At 27.8% G+C, this 14,242-nt stretch overlaps 2 protein-coding genes and 1 long non-coding RNA gene across 3 annotated transcripts; 2 read left to right on the forward strand and 1 right to left on the reverse strand.

Moving 5' to 3' along the window:
• The first annotated feature begins 1,308 nt into the window (after positions 1–1,308).
• LOC130666964 (uncharacterized) lies at positions 1,309–8,547 on the forward strand. Its single transcript, XR_008989769.1, has 3 exons — positions 1,309–1,714; positions 7,417–7,611; positions 7,694–8,547. It is a non-coding gene; the product is annotated as an uncharacterized LOC130666964 (long non-coding RNA).
• Positions 8,548–9,456: 909 nt separating this feature from the next.
• Positions 9,457–12,602, forward strand: LOC130666958 (transmembrane protein 145). Its single transcript, XM_057468309.1, has 5 exons — positions 9,457–10,394; positions 10,837–11,344; positions 11,410–11,547; positions 11,614–11,869; positions 11,952–12,602. The coding sequence occupies exons 1-5, from the start codon at positions 10,003–10,005 to the stop codon at positions 12,140–12,142; spliced, it is 1,485 nt and encodes a 494-aa protein (XP_057324292.1). The 5' UTR covers positions 9,457–10,002; the 3' UTR covers positions 12,143–12,602.
• Positions 12,603–13,202: 600 nt separating this feature from the next.
• LOC130666963 (peptidyl-tRNA hydrolase 2, mitochondrial-like) lies at positions 13,203–14,017 on the reverse strand. Its single transcript, XM_057468312.1, has 2 exons — positions 13,943–14,017; positions 13,203–13,879 (listed from the first exon to the last, which is right to left on the reverse strand). Exon 2 carries the CDS (start codon positions 13,763–13,765, stop codon positions 13,352–13,354), a length of 414 nt encoding a protein of 137 aa, XP_057324295.1. The 5' UTR covers positions 13,766–13,879; positions 13,943–14,017; the 3' UTR covers positions 13,203–13,351.
• Positions 14,018–14,242: the final 225 nt, after the last annotated feature.

Genomic DNA, 14,242 nt, shown 5'->3' on the forward strand with positions numbered 1-14,242 from the left:
CATAAGGAAATATTCTAATCATTTGAGCAAAATTTCCTTTGTAGAGTGCCAGGAATTTTTCTTTCTGAATTATTTCTTTCAGACCGGAAAAAACCCCATGCGAAAATAAACTCATATCAATAATCTCATATAAGTTGATGAAAAAAATATATGTGCACATATAATATGAAAATTGTTTTTTGTTATATATCTGAAATGAAGATTATTATTAATTAATATTTGTTAGAAAGTAATAAATTTACGTGGTTTAATTATTTAAATATAAAAGTAGAAAAAGTTTCATCCCTCAGAAAGAAGAAAGACAATTGATTATGTTGTAATTCGTGATTGATTAATTTTAAAAAATTGACTTTTTACTCAGGGATATTCAAGAACATGAAATAATAGATTTTGAATCAGTAAACTGTTCAATTACTACTTACTCGTGTCTTATTCTTGATATCTTCGATTTGTTTTTATGGACAAATGAACTTTAGGTTAGATTGTTGACAGATCTGCGGCCACTGTTGCACATTTTAATATTTTCACTAGCAATTTGATGGACACACAAACTAGTTTATTAATTAAATTATAATAAGTAAATTTTTAAGGGTTGATAATTAAATTTATTATCAACGTCAAGTATTTTTGTAGAGAAACGACAAGTTTCTTTGATCTGTTTCCAACGTAGATCGCATGCGCACTGAGAAACTCGCGACTTATTCTCGCGGGAGATTTTTTAGACTTGAACTTGTGCTTTTAATTTTGAATTCTAGTTTACTTTAACGTTTGATTAAATATCATCAAAACTTATTCACTGAATTCGAAATTATATAAATAATTAAATGAAATAGATCTTATTTAAACATTAGAAGATCTATAATAATTTTATTTAATTATTAAAGCACATTTTTTTATCGACTAGACTTTTTAATCGACAATTAAACGAGTTCGCGTGCTTCATTTGCATGTGAATTTGCGTTAATTAGTTGCATATGCATTATTATATGTGAATTAAATAGATTTTAGAATAAAAAACATAAAAATTTTATTAATATTAAGAAATTATTAAATTAAAAAAAAGGTTGCATCAGATTTTAGGGGTGAGGAGAGTGAGGAACGCGTCATAGCTGCTAGAGAGCGGGGGGGAGGGTAGTCAGGGGATAAGGGCGCGATTGGCCGGAGATCCCTTCCACATGCGCCTAGAGAGAAGGGTACCAATGAAATTATTTTCTGCGCTGGTCGACTAGTAAGTGGGGGTGAAGTGGGGGTGAAGTGAGCGTCCTAACGGCTAGGGTGGAAAGGGTTAGTTAGCACCCGACATTCGATGTGTACGCATCGTTTTCGACGTGTTCAACTATTTTTAAAAATTCTGTTGACTTTTTTTTTTAATTTTTTTTTTCCCTTAATGACGTCATTAGTCATTTTTGAAAAAAATTTTTTTTTTCAACTAGCGTTTTCGCAAGTTGAAAAAATCAATTTTTTTTTTTAAATTTTTTTGTCAACTCCATTCAATATACAAGTCAACAGTATTTTTATATATTAATTAGTGTTGATTGTTTAGATAGATTATCAATGGATTCCAACGAGGAAAAATTATTTTCTGATGTCTTGACTGGGAAGGAAGGATGGAACCAAAGAACACTGACCAGCCTCAATGAACTGCTAGCTGTCATCCTACCAGCTGATCAACTGGCATCGTTCGGCAGGGAAATAAAGTTATTTCTCTGTTGAGGTTTGTTATTGTTTTTTGATTTCTCACTCTCTTTTCTATTTTCCATTATAATCCATTTATTTAATTGCACTTTTTAATATTTATCAACGGTTCCGTATCTTTTTTTTTTTTTCTTTAATTTAAATTCATTACGGTTATTAATAGTCGAGTCTTTTGAATTCAATTTAGTTTCTTAAATTTAAAGTCGAGCCATTTGCAATAAATTAAATTCAGATTTTTAATAGTCGAGTCATTTAAATCAAATTCGGTTTTTTTTAATTCAAGTCGAGTCTTTTAAATCAAATTGAGTTTTTTTAAATAAGAGTCGAGTCATTCGTATTAAATTTTTTAATATCAAGCCGAACATTTGCATGAAATTAATTTTTTTTTTTTTTTAAATTCGTGTCGAGTCATTCGAATCACATTCAGTTTTTTAAATTTAAATTCGAGTCATTTTAATCAATATTTTTTTTTTTAATTGAAATTGAGCATTTGCATGAAAATAATTTTTTTTTTTAAATTCGTGTCGAGTCATTTGAATCAAATCGAGTTTTTTAAATTTAAATTCGAGTCATTTTAATCAATATTTTTTTTTTTTAATTGAAATTGAGCATTTGCATGAAAATAATTTTTTTTTTTAAATTCGTTTCGAGTCATTTGAATCAAATTGAGTTTTTTAAATTTAAATTCGAGTCATTTTAATCAATATTTTTTTTTTTTAATTGAAATTGAGCATTTGCATGAAAATAATTTTTTTTTTTAAATTCGGTTCGAGTCATTTGAATCAAATTGAGTTTTTTAAATTTAAATTCGAGTCATTTTAATCAATATTTTTTTTTTTTAATTGAAATTGAGCATTTGCATGAAAATAATTTTTTTTTTTAAATTCGTTTCGAGTCATTTGAATCAAATTGAGTTTTTTAAATTTAAATTCGAGTCATTTTAATCAATATTTTTTTTTTTAATTGAAATTGAGCATTTGCATGAAATTAATTTTTTTTTTTAAATTCGTGTCGAGTCATTTGAATCACATTCAGTTTTTTAAATTTAAATTCGAGTCATTTTTATCGATATTTTTTTTTTAATTGAAATTGAGCATTTGCATTGAATTCAGTTATTTTTTTTTTTTTTTTTTTAACTAAAGTCTAGTCGTTTACATTAGTTTTAGTTTGTTTAAATTAAATTGAGCAGTTAAATTTATTTTAAAATCAGTAGAATCAGTAATATTCGAGTCATTTTTTAATAATTCAATTAATAGGGTGTAAATTCATAAACACATACACACATTAGCTTTTTAAAATTAGATTAACCCACATTTTATTAGAAATAGAGTTACATATTTTTCAACACTTTTTTTTTTCTTTAATAAATCAAATTCGAGTTTTTTTGCAAGTCGAGTCATTTAAATTAGAACCAGTTTTTTAAAAGTAGAGTCATTCAAATTACAGTAAAAGCATTCGCGTTTAATTCAATTAAAGTAAATTCATTCAATTTTTAAAAATGCCATTTAAATTAAGTTACTTTTTAGAAAGTAGAGTCATTTAGTTATTTGAACTTAGTCTTGGTTTTTTTTTTTTTTTTTTTTTTTTTTAAATTCATTTTAATTAGAGTCTTTTGAATCACAAGCAGTACTAACCGAGTAAACTTTTTTTTTCTTTTTCTTATAAATTAAATAACTTCCTTCTGGAGTTATCATTTTTTTTTTTTTAATTTAACATGGGGTATAGATTGATTTTTTATCAATAGCCTTCTGCTGTTGACAATTTAAACACACCATTTTTTACCCACCTCACACACATAAATACGCACTTTGCGTATACCCAACTCACTCCCTTGTATTGCTAGGATAATTTTTAATTTTTAAATCGGGGTAATTAGATTAATTAGTGGACCAGTAATAGGTTTTTCGTTGAGAGTATTCTCTCAGTAGAATCACGCGTTAAATTGTAGAATCAACCAACCCTTCCCCAACAATTGCCACTCTTACCCTTTTTTTTTTAATTAATTCGTATTGGGTTTTTTTCCGCGAAATGGGATATTGGTCTAGTGATTTAGCTGGGGGTTTATGGGTATTAGGGATTATAAGGACACTTGGTTCTTATAATTTAGGTCAAATTAAATTCACGCGAATTAGAGTCTAAAAATATATATCGCTCTATAGATCTTAAAGGCGAAAAATATTGTTACGCTGTTATGGGTGGCCAACCATAACAGCGTATATAAAATATTTTTTTTATACATTAAAATTTAAAAAAAATTTATTTTTTTCATTTTTTAATGTATAAAAAGCTGAAAAAAGAAATTTTCCCTGATCAGTTTTAATTTTTAATGGATTATTCTGTCCCACCCTTTGAGTACCCGGGTGCGATTTGGGTGCCGGTCTCAATCCATAAAAAATTTTTCTGATCAAAACTTTTCTTTTTTAAGTGTTTAAGTGTCTGTAGAGCGGTGTGTATTTTTCATTTATTATTATTATTATTATTATTTAAATAATTAGAGTCACTTTTGCTGCGTTAATTAATAAGTTAGTAAATATAGAAGGGGAATAATGTAGGACTGGGGTTTTGATGTCACTAGACTGATCGGGGAAGTAGATTAATTAAATAACTTGGGTTTTTTTTAAATTAGAATCACCCTATCCCTTTTTTATAAGAGTGGTGATTTACCCCCCCCCCCCTTTTTTTTTTTAAATTCAATTATTAGCGTCACGTTTTATTAGATATTTAAGTTACTGGTCCAGGGGTTTTAAAATTAGAATCAATTTTGCATAGGGTTTATTTTTTAGCTTAAATTCACATACACCCCCCCTTACACTACCCACTGAGACTCTGTTCATCTTCAATGAAATCGAGTCATACCTTACACGTCGCCGTAAGTTGAGGTTACTCACAACCTCGCTTACGGCGACTTTAATTTACACACCAATCTATACCCCTAATTTTTTTACCCTTAAATTCATAAATATAGATTTAGATTAAAAAAGACACCTGGCACTCGATCAGGTGTCAATCACTGTAGAGTCTTGAGTTTACTCGTTAGCATTGCTTGTATGTAGTATTAATTTGATTAGAGTCACATTAAAAATCCATTTTATTATTTTTTTTTTTTTTTTTTATATAAAAAATTTAATTCAAATGGCATTTTTATTATCGCAAGTTTTTATTATCGTTTTAAAAAACAGTGAAACACACATACACTCACTTTTTTATCACACATGTATTTACACCCCAATTATTTTTTTTTAATTTCAATTTTATAAATTTAGAGTTATTAGAATTATAGTCGACCTTTTAATGGTCGAGTCATTTAAATTAAAGTCATTTTCACAGAACTAGAGTCATTTTAAGTAGTTTAATTTTTTATCATGATCTAAGTCGAGTCATTTAATTTAGTGTTAATTTATTAGAGGTAGAATCAGTTTTTAAAAAGTAGAGTCACTTAAATTAGAGCTAGTTTTCCATTTTTTATTTCAATTAACTGATTAACTCAATGTAAATGCTCATTTACGTCTAATTTTTTTGTCAATTTGAGTCATTTTTAAACAGTAGAGTCACTTAATTTATCATCAATTTATCTGAAGTAGAGTCAGTTTTGTTTTTCCCACTAATCGAGACTTGGCATTAGGTCAAGTTACCCTATCGTTTTTTAAATTTTAATTTTTAATTGAATGTCGATCCACTTTTGTCGTATACTCTAAGAATATCTATTATCATCATGTTTTTATCGGTATTATCATTATTATTGTTGCTGCCATAATTAATATCAATACCATTATCATTTTATAATGATAGTGTAATTGGCCCTGGCAGGTCACATTACACAATTGATATTAATATTGACTGCAATGGTTCTATTGATGATATTGATAATGATGTGATTTTATAGTAATTTTTGTGTGCGGTCGGAAAGGGGTTCGATTTCAATTAATTAATTTCGTGTAAATGCTCATTTACCCTCAATTTTTTTTTTCGTTATCTAAGTCGAGTCATTTTGAAAGCAGTCGAGTCATTTAATTTAGCGTCAATTTATTAAAAGTAAAATCAGTTTTTAAAACGTAGAGTCACTTAAATTAGAGCTAGTTTTATATTTTTTATTACAATTGATTCATTTAATGTAAATGCTCATTCACATCTAATTTTTTTGTCGTTATTCAATTCGAGTCATTTTTAAACAGTAGAGTCACTTAATTTACCATCAATTTATCTGAAGTAGAGTCAGTTTTGTTTTTTCCACTAATCGAGACTTGGCATTAGGTCAAGTTACCCTATCGTTTTTTAAATTTAAATTTTTAATTGATATCGATCCACTTTTGTCGTATACTCTAAGAATATCTATAATCATCATGTTGTTATCAGTATTATCATTATTATTGTTGCTGCCATAATTAATATCAATACCATTATCATTCTATAATGATAGTGTAATTGGCCCTGGCAGGTCACATTACACAATTGATATTAATATTGACTGCAATGGTTTTATTGATGATATTGATAATGATGTGATTTTATAGTAATTTTTATGTGCGGTCGAAAAGGGGTTCGATTTCAATTAATTAATTTCATGTAAATGCTCATTCACCCTCAATTTTTTTTATCGTTATTCAATTCGAGTCATTTTTGAAATAGTAGAGTCACCTAAATAGGAACCATTTTTTTATTTTTTTTATTTTTATCGATTAATTCAATGTGAATGTACTTGTCCTCTCCCCCCTCCCCCCTGTTTTTAAAAATTAAAGTTATGGAGATTTGAGTCACTTTTATAATAGTAGAGTCACTTCAATTAGAGTCATTTTTTTAACAATCGAGTCATTTTTTTAATTCAATTCATTTTTTATACAATTGAAGTCATTTTTTTTAGAATTAGAGTCATTTTTTTTTTTAAAGTAGATTCAAGTTTATTAGAGTCATTATTTTTCAAAAGTAGAGTCACTTTTATTAGAGTCATTTTTGCAGAAGTAGAGCCATTGTTTTTAGAGTCATTTTTTTTTCTCCAATTAATGAATTAATTTATTGCAACTGGTCAGGTTACCCTATAGTTTTTTTAATTTTAATTTTTAATCTATGCTGATTTTCTGAGCTGGTATGCATAACCCTCCGGTTTGATCGATGTCGATCCTCTTTTGTCGTATACTCTAAGAATATCTATCATTATCATGTTATTATCGGTATTTTCATTATTATTGTTGCTGCCATAATTAATATCAATACCATTATCATTTTATAATGATAGTGTAATTGGCCCTGGCAGGTCACATTACACAATTGATATTAATATTGACTGCAATGGTTTTATTGATGATATTGATAATGATGTGATTTTATAGTGACTTTTGTGTGCGATCAAAACGGGGATTCGATTTATCGATTGGCTGGTGGCCTAATGCTACACGTACAGTTCAGTTTTATTAGCATTATTATTTTGAAATCATAAAATAAAACAAGATACGAGAACCGCCCCGACATGTTTAATTATAATCTTTTTTTTTTTTAGGTTTAGAAATCAACATTTTGTTTTTTTTTTACAGATTTCTAAAGGTTCCGTAATTTCACCACGAATTTTTTTTTTATTTTATAATTTTTTTTTATTTTTTAGGTTTTGACGTATAATTTTTTTCTAATTTTTTTCAAGATTTCGGAGACTTACCTAATCCTCACCCTATTGAAGTTACTCGGGCTTTCAATTGAATTTTGTTCTTTTTTCTAAATATTTTTTTTTTTCAGGTTTAGGTACATAATTTGGATTTACTGTTTAGTAGATCTTATACGACATGTCTAAGCTAGAGTCTACTGGAATCTATTCTGACATGACTGGCCTATGAGGACCAGAATAATTTCAAGGACAGTGATGCTGCTGAGCATTGACGACAAGGTGGTCCAGATCCAAGGACACACCGCCGCTCTAATTATTTTTTTCTGGTGCATATTTATTTCTACATCCTTCTTTTTTTTCATAGTAATATATATGCCCGGTATTAATCTATTGGGGTATATATTCTAGTTTCAGATCCAGTCAACGAGAAGGATGCCTAACTTGAAGGATGCCCATGGATGCCAAGGACCAAGAGGAGGACCAGGACCAGGACCAGGACCAGGACCAGGAAGAAGAAGATTTATTATTAATTTTATTTAAGCTTAATTTTAGTTTCTTTAATATAATTATTGTATTATTGTGTGAGTGTGATGGATGATGTAGGAGTGATTTATAATTTAAGATTTTAATTTATAATTTCTTTTTGTAAGAATGAGTACGAGTGGCATGTTTTTATTATTGCTTGGCTTGTGCATGGTTTTTTATTTTTATTCGGGTTTGATAGCATGGTTTGTCTTTTGTTTTTTTTTTATTCGGGTTGCATGGTTTGGGTTGCTTATATTTAATTTAATTTTTTCCCCTTTTCCCATTACCTCTTAATTTTAAGTTTGTATGATTATTATTTAATTGTATGATGAATGTGTGTGATGTTTTTTATTGCGATATCCGGGCCTGGGTATTATTTTTAAGTCTTAATTTTAAGAAATTTTATTTATAAAATTTTAGTATTTATATTTTTTATGTATTTATTTTTGTAATTGTGTACTGTATAATATTTTGTATTTATTGTCATTTAGTTTTTTTGTTGGTCACCAATCGAGTGACCACTGTGTTGGTCGGGTTTTATCACTGATAAAATCCTCCGATTTAAACCGATAGATTCCGGGTCTATCGGATTTTTATCGGAGTATTTTATCAGTGTCGAGGTTTCCCAAACGGGCTATTTTCTTTCTACCAAAAGAAAATAGCTTAGACCACTACAATTGTATTTTTAAATAAATACAATTGTAGGTGAATGCGCACAGTATAGGAAGTCGGTCCTCAGCCGCTTTTTTTTTTTTTTTTTTAAATAATAAATTTTTACTTTTATTATTTTTAATCGAGCATTTATAATTGAAAAAAAAAACCTTCTCTTTATTTTTAATTAAATATTTTAGTCTATAAGTAGAAATAAGTATATATAAGAAAGTGAGAAATAACTATATTTAAAAAGAAGCAGAAGAATTCTTATAAATGCAGGTAAATATTATAAATAATAAACATTAATGCTGTTAAATATACAAAAAGAAATAATGAAAATATATACATGTATGGATATATATTATGAATCTTTTTTTTTTAATTATTTATATTTTCCATTTACTTCTTCACAATAAAATTTATTTCCCGTATGACATTTGTCGTACAGAAAATAAATATTATTCTAAAAAAGCAAATGAGAAAAATAAATGTTTATTTTTGTACATATATATATACTTTAAAGAGAAACAAAAATCTCTACAGAATGTCTTCTGGAAGATTTTTTATTTTTTTAAATGTTTGCGCATGCGCGTTAGAACATTGGTTCTCGTTGTTTGTTTTTTTTTTTCATTGCGTGCTTTCTTTGGGCCGTGTTCGCACGGTCATAGCCATCTTTTTTTTGAGCATGCGCAGATTCAAATTAAGAGCGCCTGCGCAAAAAAAAAATGCCAGCGAACACGGCCATAGATATACTAGCATTTTTTTAAAATTTTATTTTTTTAATTATTTACTCTATTCATTTATAATTTTAAATTTCTCTGATGTCTGCTACATTCACACTCATAGCAAATTTATTTATAATTTCAAATATTCTTGTAAGTCGTATCGTTCCGAGTACAAAGAGAAATTATGGAGTACCAAGTAACCGAGTATGAGTTTTTACCGGCAAACTGATAAAGCTTTGGCGCTGATGTTCAGAGCAGAACATGTGTCATTATTTAGTTATATAGTTGAGCATTCAGCTCTTGATTTATTTACTGTCATGTGCTCAGTACATCTAAATTGATTAACAAATAAAAATATAAAGGTTATTTCCAACAACTTTCTCTCGGGACATTTTTATAAAATTAAGAATAAAAAAATGTTTTATAACAGTCACCACACTCACAAATACAAAATGAAATGAACACTTGGGTAAAAAAATCTATACATATTGAAATAATGCATTACAACGCAACAAAAATACTAGTACAATACTCGACTTATTATATCGACTGAGAAAAATCAATATTTAAATTTAAAGTTTAAAAAGTAAATAGCAGATTTTATTTTTAAAATTTTAATATTTATCAAGTAACAATGCTGGTGATAATCAATCATTATATATTTCGAGTTTAAAAATTTTTCATCAGTGATAAAGAAGTAGTGAGATGATAACAAATCAGCACGATAATCTTTTATTATTTACTAAGTATATACACTCACAAGATCTATAAATAATAATTAAATAGTGAAGAAATTATTGTTATTATAACAAAATGTTGTATCAACATGTAATATTTTTTATATGGATTGGAATCTTTGAATTATTTATCACAATAAATCAGTGCCAGTGTACTCACGTAACCGGTACATTCAATACCAATGAATTTTTTCGGTTTCTCATTAAATTTGGATTCCAACAGACTGATCGTCACAAACAACGTGACTCGTATGGTTATATATTTGGGAATATAACAGCATCACAGTCAAATATATCATCATCAACAAAACTAATAACTCTTGCTGTTTTGGATAGAAATCATTTTTTAGAGTACTATGGCAATCGTACACTTGAAGATAAAAACACAGCATGCACTATGATGTTCAATACTCTCAATGACAGTTCATATGATTCACAGTGCAATGTCAATGGTCAGGATTTCTTGAGGTAAAATTATTATTTTTCATGATACCAGCATAGAAACTTTCAGTACTTGATGGGGTTCCCCTGTGTGAGGCTCTGTTTTATAAGCGTTTTTTGGGAATTTTTTTTTACGACCAATGAAAAGATAGAACTTTAAGTTTTTTATCATTCATTTATTAATATTTCAAGAGTTTGTAAAACAAATTTCGAATAAAAATCTTTATTACAACGTAAGTTGTATCGCTCTGAAAAAACTCGCCTCGAAAAAAAGTGCGCGCACTTCCTCCAAGATTCCAGTTCATCGGCTTATCTGAAAAAAAAAAAAAAAAAGGTGTCACACGGGGGAACCCCCTTAATTATAAATTGCAAATGACAATTTACGCTTACGCTAATAGTAGCTAATAGTCAGCCCTATGACACAATAAACTATTAATTTTATTTTTTAATTCTTATATTAATATTACAGAAGAATACCATGTCCAAAAGGTAAATTATGTCCAGATGAAGATTTATCATGGAATGTTATTAAAAATAATCAATTTACTTATGTAATACAAGACCTTGGACAGCCAAGATTTTGGTATATAAGTATCGTATCGTGTTATCGTAATATCAAAACATGTAAATGGGAATGGTTTAATGACAGCATGAATATCGACTATGATATTTGGTTGGTAAATGGAAATCCAAATAACAGCGGCTTCAATAGTTTTACCTACCAGTTTTCGTACGACCGGCAAAATACCATCGTATTGTATTTATTATTTTTTTTGTGTTACATAATATTAGTACCATTGCAATTATATGCCGTCAGATTACAAAGGCATCCAGTAACGAGGCTTTTTACAGCAAGTTTATTGCTAGAGCTTGTTGCCATTTGTTTAATACTGATCCATGTTCTGAAATTCGCATTTGACGGTATTGGATATGAAAAATTAGAAGTCGCTGGTGATATATTCGATATTCTTTCACGGGTATGTATTATATATTTTAATAATAATTATTATTATTCATATCTCTATATATATTATATTTTCAGACAACATTTATGTTATTACTATTATTATTAGCCAAAGGATGGGCTGTTACAAGAATTGAATTAACCTGGAAGCCCCTAGTATTTTTGATATGGTTTTGTTACGGTGTAGTCCACATTCTTCTGTATGTCTGGAATATGGTATGTTATCATATTTTATTATATTTTTATAATTGAATAATAAATATAAATTAATTGTTGATACAGACGGAAGTTGACATTATCGAAGATATTGATGAATATCAAACGTGGCCCGGATGGTTTATTTTACTGTTCCGTAGTGCAATAATGATATGGTTTTTATTGGAGCTCCGTAACACGATGACTTATGAGCACAACACTCAAAAATTAAATTTTCTGCTGCACTTTGGTGCATCGGCACTTGTGTGGTTCATTTATTTACCAATAGTTGCATTAATCGCGCTACAAATAAGTACATTATGGAGGTTTAAATTTCTTCTTGGTAAGTGATTACTATCATTATAATAACTAAAATAACTTATTAATTTCCTGCAATAGATTCATTGGTCATTATTTTTTTTTAGGAATTACATATTCAGCAGATTGTTATGCTTACTGTGTAATGACCCATTTATTATGGCCAACACGAAGCGAGCAATATTTTTTACTTGCACAGGGTGCAGATAACGGTGACGAGTTGGATGAATTTAATGAAGCGCCGCATGTTTTGAATAACTACGTCGAGCCATCGGATCTTACTAAAATTATAGCGTAAACTCTTTTTAAACATAATTTAAAAAAAATTATTACAACAATAATAATAATATTAATTGATGTGATGTACGTTTGCCAAATATTTCAGCGAAAATGGTAAATACTCTTGTTTTGTGGTAATTGAGACTGACTTTGTACATTTATCAGTCCAATTTTTTAAAACTGTCTAAATAATATTTTTTTTGACTATTTGTTTTTAACGGTAACTATAGTTTTTGCAAAGCTTTAACATGAATCAAGACAAACCGTATTTATTTTTTTTTAATCATGCTAATACGTTATCTACTTGTATACATACATACACATATATTTATATATATTTAATTTAATGTTACATAGTTTATTATTCATATTTTTTTCATGTTAAAGCCTTATTAAATAGATTTTAAAAATGCCTTACAATTCTCATAAAACGAGAAAGAGTATATATTATCGCGAGGAAATAAATTAACTGCGATAAAGTAATTATTATTGACTATCGCTTATGTAAAAAATAATTTGTTATTAGAGAAGCGTTTATAGAAATGAATTGCATTTAAAAATTGTTTATTTTAAATATTTAACCGAACAAATTAGTGATTACTTGAATTTATGTTGATATTTTTAAATTTTAAATACCACATTTATGTTTTCCTGTAACATAGTTTTTAAATCTAAGTAGTTTTATTAAATTTTAACTAGTGTGTAATATAAATATATATTTACTCATTTAATTTTATGAAAATAATAATAATAATAATAATTAAATTCTTGCTCAAATCAGTACGAAAGTGGTACACTAGTTTATAAGTAAGTATAACTATTTAAGAAAAATTATAAATTTTTTTATCATACGAACACTGGACAAGTTTGTGTAATATTTTTTATTTTAAATAATTTTTTATCAGTACTTTAGTTTTAAAAATATAATATTTAATTTTATGCATCACTGAAAATAGATTACAGCTAAAACAAAATATTACATAAACTCAAAACATTTTTTTTTAATATTTCGCGCCTTTATAACATGTATTTTTTTTTTCATTAATTAAATATTTATACACATAGATTTAAATATTTTATGACTATGTAATCACATGTAAACGAATATAGACTTCCACTAAATTTAATTAGTAAAAAATATAATTTTTTTTATTGTAATAAAGTTGACTTGATAACATTTAAATTTATTTATTAACTATTTAAAATTTACAAGAGATTATAAAAGATATCAAAGTAATTTAAGGTGTGATGTAACTTTATCTACAATGCTGTTAGGACCAGGACCAATACCAAGTACTGAAATAGTACCAGGTTCTAATTGAGTTCTACCGGCATCTTTAATAATAGCTGTAACAAGTCCATGATTATTGGCATTGCTAGCCAAGGATTTTAATCTTTCCTCACTGCTGGTTTTTAGTACAATTTTTGGTTGACCAACCATCAACCATGATTCTAAATATTCTCCATTAATTTTATCATTTTTACAAAGATCGTAACATTCAACAGCAGCGTGTGCACATTGACCAGCTATTTTACCAGTGCTCATTGAAAGATCTGTCCGAACAACTAGTACCATTTTATATGGTTCCTTAGGCAACCCTTTAGTTATCAAATACTTTAATCTTCTTAATAATTTACCCATACTGTTTCAATTATTTTGTAATTCTTTTTCCCTTTGATGTTTTTCCATGCAAGCTTTAAATTTCTTCACTACATCCTGACATTTTCGCCAATCTTGAGTCTTAGCAATACATTCCTGCAATAAATTTTTTATTATTCGACCTATCAATTAATTAATTTAACAAAAAAATCTTGATACCTGAACGTTGTAGTGTAATTCTATACAACCAGTTTTTTTTAGCATGCGGTCAACGGGATCTTCAGTATCTTCTTCCTGTAAATATGTTTTTACTTGAGTAGACATACTCTACATTTGTTGTTATTATAATAATTTATTTAAAGTTTTAATCTAAATATAAATAATAACCATACACCGGTTGGTGTCACATGGACATGAAGAGCAATACCTACATATTCATTTATCATACGAAGAGTCAGTCTTACCAACACTTAACTTGCACTTTCATATTTTTTTTTTTAATTTTTCTATCGATCTAAC

The sequence above is a fragment of the Microplitis mediator genome, chromosome 4 (genome assembly GCF_029852145.1).
Source record: "Microplitis mediator isolate UGA2020A chromosome 4, iyMicMedi2.1, whole genome shotgun sequence".
Taxonomy (NCBI): Eukaryota; Metazoa; Arthropoda; class Insecta; order Hymenoptera; family Braconidae; genus Microplitis; species Microplitis mediator.

Excerpts from the sequence above, each read along its gene's own strand:
- LOC130666958 (XM_057468309.1), top strand. The coding sequence starts at position 10,003 with ATGTTGTATCAACATGTAATATTTTTTATATGGATTGGAATCTTTGAA. Across the intron at positions 11,345-11,409 it reads TATTCGATATTCTTTCACGG|ACAACATTTATGTTATTACT; the intron begins GTATGTATTATA and ends TTATATTTTCAG. Across the intron at positions 11,870-11,951 it reads GAGGTTTAAATTTCTTCTTG|GAATTACATATTCAGCAGAT; the intron begins GTAAGTGATTAC and ends ATTTTTTTTTAG.
- LOC130666963 (XM_057468312.1), bottom strand. The coding sequence starts at position 13,765 with ATGGGTAAATTATTAAGAAGATTAAAGTATTTGATAACTAAAGGGTTG.